Raw genomic sequence first — 15,345 nt, 5'->3', positions numbered from 1 at the left:
GTGTCTGAAGCCAGGCATGAATGGAAATCTGTCTGACCCTGAGGCCAGCTCTCTATCACAACCTCATACTGCTTCTGTGCTCTCAGAGAAATGTTTGAAGTAAAGACCATTTTCTTACCTGCTAGGGTGAACACAAATTTGAAAAGAATAGGAATTTCATCCCTTGGTATCTTCAGCATCCTTGTTGCTCATAAAGCCCTTGTCCTGTAGTGTTCCATTAGGCACTAGGCAGAGTGGAATAAGGCATGGTCCCTTCAGAAACCAAGAAACCTGTGGCAGAGAGAGAACTTGGCAATCTTTGCAAGTGTGTTTAGAACACTGTACATGTATTGCCTCATTTAATCCCCTCAACACCTCTGGAAGGCAAGGGCTATTGTTATCCTTGTTTTGCGGATGAGGAAACTGAGGCAAACAGAAGTTAAGTGATGCACAAGGCCACAGAGTTATGGAGTGTCTAGAGTTGGTTTTGAACTCAGGTCTAGCTAACCCTGAATTGGACTGGAAGGGGACTTCTAAGGCCCATTCCAGCTCTAAGTTTGTGATCTGTGAGTTCAATAATTCCATGTCCTGAAGAGCCAGGACACAAACTCATATCTCTTGATTCCTAGATTCAGAGTTATTGCCCGCATGTCACACTGTCTCAACAAAATTCAAAATTCAAAATGTTCAGAACTATTTGAAATAGGAGGCAGCTAGGTGACTCAGTGGATTGAAAGCCAGGTCTAGAGATAGGAGGTCCTGGGTTCCAATCTAGCTTCAGATACTGCCTAGCTGTGTGACCCTGGGCAAGTCACTTAACCCTCACTGCCTAGCCCTTATTATTCTTCTGTAGTGAGTCTAAGATGAAAGGTAAGGGTTTAAAAACTAAAAACTATTTGCAGTAAAAATAGATGTTCCCATCCAGATAACATAACCTTTATTTTTCCTATCCTTTGCTGATGTCTTGTCATATATCTATGGCTGGATGTTTATATCATTTTAGTCAGCGTTTATTTTGTCCTAGTTCTTACATATTTTCTGACCTGTAGCCCCAGACGATATTTTAAAACACTTAAAAAAAACCCATCTTTTAGTGTTGTAGGTGAAGAACTATGTTAAATAGAGTTTGGGAGGCAGAAATGAGAGGGAGCATTTGGACTCAGTACCGTACTGAAGGGGGTTGGCTAATTAAAGAGTAAAGGGATAGTTTGGTTCATGAAAAGAAGTTTCAAAATGTCTCATAGGAAAAGCCTATGGAATGTCGAACTGGTGGGGACTGCAGAGCAGGGAACGTTAGAGCTACTGAGGTGGAACTTGAAACCTGGAATGTCCCAGCTGGGAAAGGTTTGGAGAATGCTTGGTCCCTTTTCTCCAGATGGGAAGTTCTCCTGGTGCCATCTTGTACCAGCTCTTCCTGACTCAAGCCCATATCCCATATTGAAGATAAGGAACAAAGGATAATCTGGGGATGGACGAATACTGAGCATTGCAAGCTCCTTGAGGACTGGGATGGTCTTTTTGCCTTTTTAGTGTGCTTAATACTTATTTATTTATTGACTGACTTTCTAGTGTGTGGGACCTAGGTCAATAAACTCAGGCCTATGTATAGTTTCATTGCTATAGCAACTTACCATGAGAGAACTCTCTTTAGCAATAGAGGTTGGTATTTTCTCTGTAACCTCTGGCCTTAAAGAGTTTCCCAGGGCACAGAGAGATTTGGTGATTCACCCTGGGTCACACAGCCACAAGGGATCAGTGGCAGGATTTGAACCCATTTCTCTGGCTTCGAGGTCAGTTCTCTCTCTGTTAGCCTATGCTATTAGTGTGAAGTGAATGAATGTGGCTTTGATACCATGAATGCAAGAAACCAGGAAAGTGGGTATATGGATAGCATACTTTCAGAAGCTTCTCTCCTGTTTTATCCATTTTTTTACATATTAAAGGAATCTTAGCAACACTAAGGGTATTCTTACTCATGAATGGATAATTCCCCAAAATAGATTGTGTAGAAATTTTAAAAAACATTATTATTTAGGGACAGCTGGGTGGCTCAGTGGATTAAAATCCAGGCCTGGAGATGAGGGTGTCCTAGGTTCAAATCTGTCCTCAGACACCTTCTAGCTGGGTGACCCTGGGCAAGTCACTTCACCCCATTGCTGAGCCCTTACTGCTCTTCTGCCTTAGAACCAATACACAGTATTGACTCTAAGACAAAAAGTAAGGCCTTTAAAAAAGTTATTATTTAATACCACCACAGACTAATCCTGTTTTTTAAATCCTCTTAGACATTAAAGTGCTTTTTTTTTACTTTGATTGCCATTGTTTATCTGGTCTGTACCAGGTAGGGATTGGTTTTGGGGAGTACAAAGGAATTGGGGATCCCATACCCTGAGAAATCATATACTATAAATAGGGAAACAGGAGAGCTGTATGTGGGAACATTTGTTTTACTTATTTATTTCTCTAAATTTTATTTAATTAATTAATTTAGAATATTTTTCCATGGTTACAAGATTCATGTTCTTTCCCTTCTCTCCTCCCACCCCCTCCCATAGCTAATGAGCAATATTACACTAGGTTTTACATGTGTCATTAATCAAGACCATATTATTGATATTTGCACTAGGGTAATCGTTTAGTCTACATCCCTGATCATATTCCCATCAACCCATGTGATCAATCAGTTGTTTTTCTTCTGTGTTTCTGCTCCCACAGTTCTTTCTCTGGATGTGAATAGCATCTTTCTCATCAGTCCCTCAGAATTGTCCTGGGTTATTGTATTGCTGCTAGTGGAGACGTCCATTACATTTGATTGTGCCACAGTGTATCAGTCTCTGTGTACAATGTTCTCCTGCTTCTGCTCCTCTCACTCTGCATCACTTCCTGGAGGTTGTTCCAGTTCACATGGAATTCCTCCAGTTTATTCCTTTGAGCACAATAGTATTCCATCACCAACATATACCACAATTTGTTCAGCCATTCCCCAATTGAAGGGCATCCCCTCATTTTCCAATTTTTTGCCACCACAAATAGCATGACTATAAATATTTCTCCCTTACTATCTTCATTACTTCTTCCATACCTGCCTTCCCTATCCCAGGGAACGATTGATTCATTCTTATCTACCAAGTTGATGTAATTCTTTCAAATTTCTTTTAAAAATTAGCTGTTCAATATTGTATGATGACCAGCTGTGAAAACTCTGCAGTGCAATGATCTGGGACAATCCTGAAAGACTCATGATGGGAAATGCTCTCTACCTCCAGAGAAAGAATTGTTGGAGTAAGATGGATATGGATCAAAGCATCATTGTATTTATGGTTTTATTTTGGGACTTTGGTTTTGTATGATTGTGCCCTTAAAACAGTGACCAATATGAAAGTGTATTTTGCATGTTAATAAAAATAAAAATTAAAAAAAAGAAATAAAAGTTGACTGTTAAAGAAAGGCACTGAATTGTTATCCCTTTACTGGAAGAATTTCTGAGAAGAAAATAGAATGGAAGAGAAAGGCATGTAGGTTTTGGAAATCTCTCCTAGATTTTTTTTCTTAAGTTGTACAAATGATAATTAGTTTAGGATACTTAGGTTTGATATGATGTGATGTTAGGACAATAACACTGACCTCAACATCCTTCTCAAGCTAATGATTGATTATGTGAAAATAAAAAAACAAACAATTATCATCTGAGAAACTTACCTGCCTCCTGTAATCTGTCCTAGTTAGATTTTAGTCTACTAGTCAGGTGCTGAATCTTTTCTGTGATTGGTACGTAAACAATGCTCAGATGCTAAATCATAAAGGGAACACTTCGGGAATTTATCCAGGACAAAAGAACAATGGGACACCTTTTAGTTTCCAAAAGAGTTTCTGGCATCCTGAATAAACAGAAGTTAGGGTGTCAGTTTCCTGTCCCATCTGATAAATGTCACAATGTTCTTGAGTTTTGTTTTGTGGTATTGCGGTATTATTATCTTAGTGGTACAGCCTCAGAGAAATTTAAATCTCACTAGAAATGTTTTTACCTAGCAACTATGAATCTGATCTCTAAGTACTTCTGATGAACCATCAACATCAATTCCTATGGCATCGCTTCATTTTTCCTTTGAGGTTACCCATTTCCATGTTGGCACTACCAGCTCACAGCCCAAACTGATAAAGTTTAATCAAGAACCTAGTGCAAATTCTTCTTTTCAGTACACCTCCCTAATAGTGTCATTAAATGCTGCATATTTCCAGTGTTGTGTTGTCTGACAACAAGCTTCCCTTCAGTTTCAGTTCCTAGAATCCAGATGACTTTAGTCTTTGCCTAAGTACATCTTGGCAATTGAGTCCATTCCTAACTCTAATCATGAAAAAGCTTGGCTTCAGATCATATTTCAGATTCTTTCAAACTGTGTAACCAGGGATAAGGCACTAACCTTTCTGAATCTCAGCTTTCTCATCCATGAAAAAGGAGGGAATTGGGCTAGATGACTTAAATTTTCTTTTTTCTTTTTTTTTAAGAATTTTATTTTCCCCCTCAATTACATGAAAAAGCAATTTTTTGTCTTTTTTTAAAAAGTTGAGGGGGCAGCTGGGTGTCTCAGTGGATTGAGAGCCAGGCCTAGAGATGGGAGGTCCTGAGTTCAAATCTGACCTCAAACACTTCCCAGTTGTGATCCTGGGCAAGTCACTAGACCCCCATTGCCTACCTTACCTTCTTCTACCTTGAAACCAATACATAGTATTGATTCCAAGATGGAAGGTAAAGGTTTAAAAAAGAAAACTGAGCTAAATTCTCACCCTCCTTTCCCCTCCCTTCTCCCTGAGCTGGCAGACAATCTGATACAGATTTTACATGTGTATTAGTGTAAAACATCGTTCCATATTTGACTTAAATTTTTTTTCCAGCTCTAAGTCTATAATAATTTCTCTGAGCCTTGGTTTTCTCATCTGAAAATGGTCATGAAATAAGTCCTGTAATTACTACTCCACAGAGTGAGGGGTCCAAATGAAGATAATACATGCACAATGCTTTACAACCTTGAGAGCTTTAGATCGATGACAGTTATTATTACTGGTGGTAGTGTCATGCTGCTTTTTATTCTGTGAGTGTCTGCCTCCTCCATTCTTGTTCGCCTTCTGGCTTTTTCAGGCACTTTAAAGAAGTCCTTCATTTATTTGTTCCAGACTGTAGAGTCCTCAAAATATCATCAATTCTCATGATTTAAAATCATTTTATTTTATGAATGCTTAGGGTGTTTTATATATATGTGTGTGTATATATATATATATGTAATACAAGGGAGAATAAGACATAGTCACTGCTGAAATCAATGGTAAGTAGATCAAATAGACCAGACCTTAAATCATTTGCTTCTAAGGTGATGTTTCTGTTCACCATGGCTAATTTTCAAATCTCCAAGTCTATGGTAAATTCACTCTTGTCTTACTTATTTTTTCTGTAAAATCCACCTTTATTGACAGATTTTGTTAATGTAAAGAATAAAGATTTCCCCTAGATCTCTTCACTCTCCCAAACACATTGTGTATTTTCCCTCCTGCAGGGAGGGTGGCTGCTTCCAGTCACCTTGTCCATTATTTAAACCTTCCTGCTCATATTCCCATCATTCCCTCACCCCTCAGAGTTTCTCCTCTTTGCCTGGTCTCGGCTTCTCCGTGTTTTATGACTATTTCAGAGAGTGACTAAAATTCCCCTCAGATTGCACTGCTTTTTTTCTGAAAAATTTTATTACTCCACAATTCTAATTATTCTCTGATTGTTGGTTTAATGTAATTTTGTCTCTGCACCTAAACTATAGTGCTTTGAGGATAAGGTCCAAGTCTTATGCTTCCTCTACTTCCCCTACTGCACTGTTCAGAGTGCCAGGCACAGAATATGTGATTAATCAATGATGGATAACAGATAACTAATATTACAGAAAGGACAATGTATTTGTTTAAGAATTGTTGTTCAGCATGTCAGTCATGTCTGACTTTGTGACTCTTTGGGGTTTTCTTGGCAAAGATACTAGAGTAGTTTGCCATTTCTTTCTCCAGATTATTTGACAGATGAGGAAACTGAGGCAAATAGGGCTTAATGGCTTGGAGTCATCCAACTTAATGGCTTGGAGTCACCCAAATATCTGAGGCCAGATTTGAATTCAGGTTTTCTTGACTCCAGGCATTATGTACTGTCCTAAGTCCTCTTCTATCTAAGAATTTAAAAGATCTTTAATCTCAAAGAATTTCAAAATTCTCTGAATTTTGAAAAAAAATTCACCTGTATATTTTCCCAAATCCTTTCAAAGGTTTCCCCCCCCAAAAGGAATTTATTTTATTTTTTCTTCTCTCAGATAATCTCATAGATATGCCATCTCATTGCTTGGAAATTCCCTTCAACCACATAGATCACAACCCAACTGGGTCTGCCCACCCAATGTGGCAAGATGGATAAAGTCCTAATCTGGGAGTCAGGATGACATGGGTATGAATGACACCTACTAACTGGCTGACATTAACAGGATTTGAAAGATCTTTATTAAATGGATGACACTGGGGAATTAATTTACTTTTTTCTGGGCCTCAGTTCCCTTATCTGGAAAATGAGTCTAGTGGACCAGTGACTCCATTGAGGGATTCAGTGGCCTCTAATGGCCAACTCTATATGATGCTATGTTCCCATGCTACCTTTATCCAAGGGACCCCCAAAATTTGTTTCAGAGGGTCTACCTGAAGAACTGGAGGCCTCTTCTTTTACTTTATTCTAAAATCTGATGAGTAATAGTGGAGGACATCCATCCTATTAGACTTTGTCCTCACCACATGACCCCTGATTATTCTCTTTCTGCCATATAATTTCTTTTTAAAAAATCCCTTACCTTCTGTCTTAGAATTAATATTGTGTTTTAGTTCCAAGGCAGAATAGTAGTAAGGGCTAAGAAATGGGATTTAAGTGACTTGCCCAGGGTCACACAGCTAGGAAGGGTCTGAGGCTAGATTTAAACCCAAGGCCTGTTATATAATTTCTTAATGACTTCATGCATTCCACTTCTTTTTTGGAGTGCCTCATGAGTTACATGTTGTACTTTTTTTTTCATCAAATGGTCTAAAAATTCCCATTTTCTCCTTTATGGTACATGCAACTTATAATGTTATAATAAAATTTTAAAAAGACTAATTGATATAATTAAAGGGGGAAAAGGAAGACTGATATTATCCCTTATTGGTCAGAAGTCCATTTGAATAAGTTTTAATTCCTGTTTTCTATACTTCAACATATCCCATTTGGTTTTACAAGGATGAGGCTCATAGAAGTGTTTATGGGAAGACAGGTAAGAATGGAAAGTTATGGTGAATTTTTAAATCTGTTGGAGCCCATCAGGGATCATCAGGAGATACTAAACTGTTAATATTTATTGCTAGCCATTGGCAGGTAGTAATAGAGTCAGTGGACCCAGTGAGGCTTGAGAAGCATTTTTCAATGTGACTAAGAAATGTAATGCTTATGTTCAATCATACTTCCTTTTCACCAGAATAACTAGGTATCTTTCATTGACAGAAAGTGCTTCCAAGACAGAACTGAGACCAGAGCCGAGCTATTGTGTTCACATGCCGAGCAGAAGCGCAGTGTCCCAAGAAGCATTACCACTCAAGATCAGCGTTTGGAAGTCAGCAGAAGTAAGTCTTGAGACAAACCCATAAAAACTATCTGGCCTGCTGGGGAATAAATTGTAGCTGTTGGAAAACTAATACTTCTCAGGCTTCATATAAAATCATCGATTTAGAATGGGAAGAAGCTTGGAAGTTACTGAGCTCAGCACCTTCATTTTGCATCTGAGTCATGGTCAGGCTAAGGGACTTATTACCCAGGGTCATCCAGCTAGCAAATGTCTAGATCTTTTCTCTTCTAACTTCACTTAGCTTAACCCACTATTAGAGTGCTAAGAAACAAAATATAAGCAATACATCTTTGAGAATTCCATTTTCCAAGAAAGGAAATGTATGGGATGGTTGATTTTCTCCAGAAACTGAAATTTATATTCCATAATTTAACTATAGAGGGAATTGGTTGCCTCTTCCTCTGGTCTTCAAGGGCACAGATTAGGTTGGTCTCTGATTTGCCATGCTTGTGCAGAAATCCTGAGGAAATATGAATCTTCAAAGCAATTTGAAATCTGAAGACAGAAAGAGAAACAATCTTGAGAAAAGAAAGGTGTTGTCTAAAGAGAACATTGTAGAGCACAAGAGACTTACTGGCCAATTTACATTTTTGAAAAGACCCAGGGAAAAGAAAGAAGTGAGGACTTGTAAATGGAGAATCCAAGGGGGCAGAATCATTCTGGTCTTGTAGATAGAGGATAGGTCTCTTACTGACTGGCTGACATTAGCAGAATTTGAGTGATCTTTATTAAATGGATGACACTGGGGAATTAATTTACTTTTCTCTGGGCCCCAGTTCCCTCATCTGGAAAATGAGAATATTGAGGGACTAGTGGCTCTGAAGGAGCCAATGAAGAGCTCTGAAGAAATGGGGAGGCTGGTGGGAGAAGCAAACCACAACCAGAAGTTTGTTTGTCTTTAACTCTAATTACTCAGACTGGGTGGTTTGAGGAAGGGCTGGGGTGGCTACTTGGGAAGAGATCATGAAAGCAGAGAGAAGCCAGACCTCAAAACAGGAGTGCCCCAGGAATTTATCCGTAGCCTTGTGATCTTTGGTGTTCTTATCAATGATGTGGACCACAGTGTTGATAACATGCTTATCCAGTCGGAAGCCGAATCAAAGGTAACAAGGTAAAATATTGACTGGACTCAAAAGATTGAGTTAGATTATACTGTCAAGTGAAATCTAGTAGGATAGATTTTAATAGGGGTAAATTCTGAGCCCTATGCTTGGGGTTAAAATTAACCTTACAAACACTCTTTGGTATTTGTACCAAGACAAAGGTAGAATGATCTATATTGCCACATCTGAAAAAGATCCGGGGATTTCAGTGACCTTTGAGAACAATCTGTCATGTAATTTAGCAGTCCCCAAAGCTAATAATGTCATATTCAGGGGTATTAAAAGAGACTAGTGCCCAGGACTAGGGAGGTGAGAATCCCACTGTGCATTGCCCTGGACAGGCCAAACCTGGGATACCATACTCAGTTCTCTTCGTGCCATTTGAAGAAGGGCCTAGTGTACAAGAGAGCCTCCAGAGAAGAGCCACCAAAATAGTAAAAGGCCTTAAGATTCTACCACATAAGATCAGTTGGAAGAACCCAAATTGTTTAGCTTGGAGAAGAGAAAACTGAGGGGCCACATTGACTGGCGTCTTAGAGCACTGGAAAGGTAATAGTATGGAAGAAGGATTAGAGCTGTCTTCAGAAGAATAGGGAGCAGTGTGAAAAAGTTGCAAAGGCTTGGTCAAAGTGGGGGGACCCCCTTCTGAATCCTTAGCAGTATTCTCTAGGCTAATGGGCTAGCTTGAGAGGCAGTGACTCCTCCTTCACCAGAGCTCTTTGAGCAGAGGCTGAATGAGTGAGGCTTGCTAACTTGGTAGAGGTCACCACCCGTCTGTGCTCTGCTGGCATGATGGCTTGGAGAATCCCAGACCACTGCTACATTTCAACTAGGCATTAGGTTAGGACCTTGGTACAGAAGGCAAATTTGTAATCCCCAGATTCCAAACTTTTGCAATGTCAGTACTCAGTCCCTTGTCTGGTGGAAGCATGGCTCTGCTTCCTTATTGACTAGTAACGTTCTTCTTGGGAATGCCATTCCTCACAAGGTGAATCTCAGTTGATGATGGTGCTCCCTGAGCCCAGACTCTGGTGGGATGAGAGCACCTGTAGTGTGTTTGGCTGGATGCTGAATAAGAGTACTCAGGAGAAGAATGTACCCTGGAAAAGTTCAAACAGGATACCAGAGGCAAGAAAAGGAAAAACAGATTCAGAACCCTAATGCTACCCCACAGCTCCTGGAGCTCTGCTGTTCCCAAAAGGAGGCTTTCTTCCCTTTTGGCCAGGAAGAGGTGAATTCAAGCATTCTTCCAGCTGTGATTCCTATCCCAAGAAGCTGAGTTTTCAATTATTCCTTTAAAGGTGATGTAGTGAATGCCTTCCAGACCTTGAAGCTCCATTAAATGAGATAAATAAGATCATTACTTGTCAAAAACATTTAGCCCAGTGCCTGGCAACCAGCAGGGATCATATCAATGCTTCCTTCCTGGATTTGGTGACCAGGCAAATTGCTACCCCCCACCCTTCTCTCTTCCATCTCTTCCTACCTTTTTGGTTTGCTTCCATTTATTAGTAGAGCAGCTGGGATTTGCAATCATATTTTTTTTCTGTTCTTCTGGATTACAATGCTGGGCTGATAAGAAAATATGGGAAGCCAAGCCTAGAGGACTCATCACCTACATTCTCTAGAAGTTTGGGTGGTTGTAATTTGGGAAAGAAATGGCAATAGTGTTTACTGTTGGATTTCTATTTGCTACTATAGACTTAGCATTCTATTTTAAGAAAATTCCCCTTTTCTCTGATGCAAAGCCTTGTGGTTATTTCTGATTGTTTAGAAGAGATTTAAAGAAAAACAAGGTGAGCCGCTCTGGAATAAATGGAGACATAAACAGATTCTAGGGATTTGGAGATCTAGGGTGGCCTAGGAGAGAGGGGGCTAGCCTTGGAATCTAATATATACAGAAAATATCATAGCCTTTCTGCCTGTGAGACATCTCTCTAAGTTACAGAATTTATAGAAATGTGGACTGGTCTGCCTCAGTATTCTAAAACACACTGGATGTGTTCCTTAGAGAGATAAATCACAAGTCCAAACCCCCCAAATGTATTTTCTACAGTGTGAAATTGTGCATTTGACACTGTTTTAATTTTTCCTTCACAGTCTAAAGGGCTTCTACACTATTCTAACTTCAGAAAAAAACCCTTCTACTTAAGGAACTTGGGTCATTGGAATTAGAATCTTAAGATATTTTCCCCACCTTTGGATTGTGGTGAATGTTGCTCATTTTACAAAGCCAGCATATTTCAAAGTAATTTTGGGAGGCAGGGGTGTCACAGAACAGCAATGAACATAAACTGGAAAATATGGATTCATGGAGACCATCAGAAAATGGAGGTCTCAATATTTTGTGTTTCGCATTCCCTATAACAATGTAAATTTTATCCTAAGTACAATGATTATTTTGTCTTGGTTTTAAAAATATATGCCCTGGGGGCAGCTAGGTAGCTCAATGGTTTGAGAACCAGGCCTAGAGATGGGAGGCCCTGGGTTTGAATCTGGCCTCAGACACTTCCTACCTGTGTGACCCTGGACAAATAATTTCACCCCCATTGCCTAGCCCTTACCACTCTTCTGCCTTAAAACCAATACACAGTATTGACTCTAAGGTGGAAGATAAGGGTTATACACACACACACACATACACACATATACACACATACATATATATGTACATATCCTGCTTTTATATTATAGATAATCTAATTATGCCATAAATGTGTTATATTCATCTTAAATTATAGACTGGCAGCTTGGGGTAGATGTGGAGGAAGGTAAATTTTCCATATTATAGACTGGTAAATCTTGATCCTAGGAAAAATTCTAGAATGTATTATTAAAATTCTTATTTGCAAGTGCTTAAAATATGGTATATGGTGATCACCAGAAGCCAGCACGGATTCACAAAGAATAAGTCACACTGTTTTTAACTGGCTAGGTAGAAGAAAGTGATAGATATATATTTTCATTTTAGCATGTCATTTGACTAAGTCTTTCATGGGCTAGATGATGTTATAGTTGGCTGTTTCAGAAATGTTAAAATGGCTAAGCTCAAAGATGATCAGCTAATAGATCAATGTTAATCCAAAGAATGTCTTTAGTGGTGTAGCAGTGAACTTTATCCCCTGTCTCATTCAGTTCAATATTTATGTTAATGGCCTCAATGAGAACATGCTTATCCAATTTGAAGACATGACTGCATTTCATGATGGCACAAGAATGGCTTATGTTGTATTAATCCATAGTTTGACTTCAGAACAAAGGAGGAAGGGGAGGATATTCTGCCAGTGCTGTGGTTGTCTGCCCTGCCCCTTGGGCAGCTTATCCTCAACCTTTCCATTTGTCCCTTTCCACTCCTCTAGTTGCTCATTGAGTTCTGTCATGTCTACCATCTCCCCCCCCCCCCCCTCAGCTCCTATTGCAGCTCCTCTTGTTCACTTAGGCCCTCCCTTTTCCTTCTAGCCCATCTTCCTGCATCTCATCCTTCATCCTTCATGGGCTGTCCAACTTCCTAATACACCACTCTGATCATGCCATGCCTCTACTCAAAAAATGTGCACATGCCCCTATCATCTATTAGACAAAAGAATAAGATCCTGATACTGGGACTTGAAGCCTTCCATTCTCTCCAGCTTGTGCAATTTCATCTCTTCCTATTCTTTTTCACAATATCTGTTTTCCAGGCAGACTGGTCTATTCTGGTTCTTGACCTTCTCTTGACCTCTTCTATCTCTCTATCTTTGTGTAAGACATTCTGAATGCCTTTAAAAGGAGGAGTTTATATAGCATCTCAAAAGTGATAGGGAGTTATCAGAGATAATATTAAATATGGAAGTAACATGGTGTAAGAGTAGAAGTTAATACAGAGTGGAGATGGAACACGGCAAGAGACATGATTGACAGACTGGAGGCAGAATGTTGTAGAGAGCTGCTGGGAAGGATTTTCAACAGATGAAGGAGGTTCAATTCTGAGTCTTGGTGGTGGTGGTGGTGGGGGGGTTGAAACAGCTTTTCCTGAGCTCTGGATTGTGAATCTCATCTGATTCCCAGAAGTGTCTCAAATTGACTTCTACATCTCTGGTGTCTGTTAACAGCCGTGAATCTCGTCTGGTCAAGAACTTGGTGGTTAGACAAGACATTTCAGGGATTATTCCCTTGAGGGCAGTCTGTGTCTGACCTGAAGATAAAGCATCAGTCTCTGTAGCATCTTAATCTCAAGACTCCAGCTACTACTTAGACATTTAGTTTAAGTTAGTATAGCATAGGAGAAAGGAAGAATTGATTTCTAGACTGGTTCTGGCTGGTGGCCCAAGCTGGGGACTCAAGTCTGGTCAGAACAGTTAGCTTAGGGATCTCTTGATTACCTCCTCATTCCTCAATCTTTCCCTTGCTAGTTATATTAGTAAACCATCTTTGAAACATATTCATACACAGTCAGATATTACTGAAAGGATGAAGGGGTTTGGAAGAAGGAGCTTTAGGAGAGAAACCTTTCTTAGGCCTATGTAAAAGTCAAATCTTGGGCGTCCAATACTAGTTTCCCTTTGCAGATCTGTTCAGAGAAAGGGATCATCTAAGCTAGGTTACAGGTTACACAAAATCCTTAGTCAACCGATACATACTAGTTTCCTGCAGTGATCTCTGATCTGTGACTATCTGCTTCTCCTTCAAGTCACCTTTAGTGATCCAGGTTGAGGTAGAGAGTGGCCATTAGGGAAGGAGTTTCTCTGGGAGTTAGTATTCATTAACTAACTAACATAACATCATCCCAGGAGTTCTCCTTTATTCCCATCTTACAATGGTCAGACCTATCCTTAAGAAAAAATTACTTTGGCAGCTGAAAGATGGATACTTTTAAATAGTCTGGGAAAGAGGTGGTGAGGTTCTAGACTAAGGTGGAGCTGTGTGAGGGGAGAAAAGGGGCCCAAAACAAGATGTATTGGGTGGAGTAGAAATTATAAGAGTTAGCAACTGATAGGGGCAACTGGGTGGCACAGTTGATAGAGCTCCTGGTCTGGAGTTGGGAAAACTCATCTTTCTGAGTTTAAATCTGACCTCGGACACTTACTAGCTTTGTGATCCCAGGCAAGTCAATTTAGCCTTGTTGGCCTCCATTTTCTCTATAAAATGAGCTGGAGAAGGAAATGGCAAACCATTCCAGTGTCTTTGCCAAGAAAACCCCAAATGAGGTCACCAAGAGTTGGAGATGACTGAAACAACTGAATAACAATGACAAAGGAGGTATGGAGGAAGGGAGAAGGAGGAGCTGAGGATAATACTGAGGTATTATTATTATTATTATTATTATCTGGGAGACTGGAAGGATGGTGGTGCCTTCAACAGAAATGACTTTGGAAAAGGACTGAGTTTGGGGAAAAAGATTTAGAACTCATTTTCTATTTTGGACAGGTTGTATTTGACATATCTCTGGGACACCCAGTCTGAAATATCCAATAGATAGTTGGTGATGTGAGAAAGAAACTTGGAAGATATTGGAGCTGGATATATATAAGGAATATGTGTATATATGGGTCTAGGACAGAGTCCTAGGGTATGCCCAGAGTTAGGGGACATCTTATATCTGATGAGTCTCTAGTAAAGGAGAATGACAGAGTAGGAGGAGAACCAGGAGAGTGTCATGAAAACACAGAGAAAAAACAGTATTGTGAGGCAAGAACAATTAGTAGTATCAAATTCTGCAGAGATCAAGAACAAGAAGACTGAGAAAAGATCGTCAGATTTGGCAATTAAAAGATCATTTGTCATGTTGAAGAGAGCTGTTTAGTGGAATCATGAGATCAGAAGCCAGACTAGAGAGTACTGAGGAGTAAGTAAAGAGAGGAAGTATAAGCAATTCATATATACATCCTTTTCTGGAAGTTTGGTTGAGAAAAAGACGAGAAATTTAGGATGGGGGGCAGCCAGGTGGCTCAGTGACTAAAGAGACAGCCCTGGAGACAGGAAGTTCTGTGTTCAATTCTGGTCTCATATACTTCCTCATTGTGTGACCCTCGGCAAGTGTAAGGGGTAAATTTAGGGGTTATTAACTGAAATATAAATTTAGTTGGTCACCAGGTATTAATTCAAATCCCAATAAAAATACTCAAGTCAGTTTGGGAATGTTATGGTGATTTAATTAATATAGAGGGAAGGAATTAAGAAGAGAGAGGGAAAAGGGTATAAGATTTCTCCAGCCTAGCCTGAGCCAAGGGGAGTTCAGAGACCTTCTAGCCATGAGGTCTCCAAGATGAGGGGCCTTCTAGGAGGATGGCACTTTTAGGAAAGGTAAAGGAAAAAAAAAAAGCCTAAACTCGGAGAGAGCTCAGGGAAGACGCCTCACCTGAACTACGCTACTAAGCTTCTTTCAGTATTATATCAAGGATGCTCACCACCAAACATGAACAATAGCTGCAGCTACACCAAGATGCCAAGATTCCCAGCATGCTACTACCAGCCACCTCTCCACCAAAAGAGCCAGAGCCACCTCTCCGCGAAAAAGAGCAGCTGGAGAGAGGAAGTGACGTGAAATATATAGACCACTTTTTTACATCACTTCCAGCGTCTCACATGTACCAATGGTAGCTTAAGCTTGACTTAGGACA

General features: G+C 39.9%; 1 protein-coding gene across 3 annotated transcripts in view; it reads left to right on the top strand.

Annotated features, from left to right (window-relative positions):
- ENTHD1 (ENTH domain containing 1) overlaps positions 1-15,345 on the top strand; it is a 133,711-nt gene that overhangs the window by 29,112 nt on the left and 89,254 nt on the right. For all 3 annotated transcript variants that reach the window (XM_007503160.3, XM_007503161.3, XM_016425697.2), the window contains exon 4: positions 7,523-7,641. In XM_007503160.3, coding sequence (XP_007503222.2) covers positions 7,523-7,641 — 119 coding nt within the window. The remainder of the gene's footprint in view (positions 1-7,522; positions 7,642-15,345) is intronic.

Source organism: Monodelphis domestica, chromosome 5 (genome assembly GCF_027887165.1).
Source record: "Monodelphis domestica isolate mMonDom1 chromosome 5, mMonDom1.pri, whole genome shotgun sequence".
Taxonomy (NCBI): domain Eukaryota; kingdom Metazoa; phylum Chordata; class Mammalia; order Didelphimorphia; family Didelphidae; genus Monodelphis; species Monodelphis domestica.
Note: the sequence above shows the minus strand (reverse complement) of the source record. Positions and strands in the feature narration are given on the sequence as shown.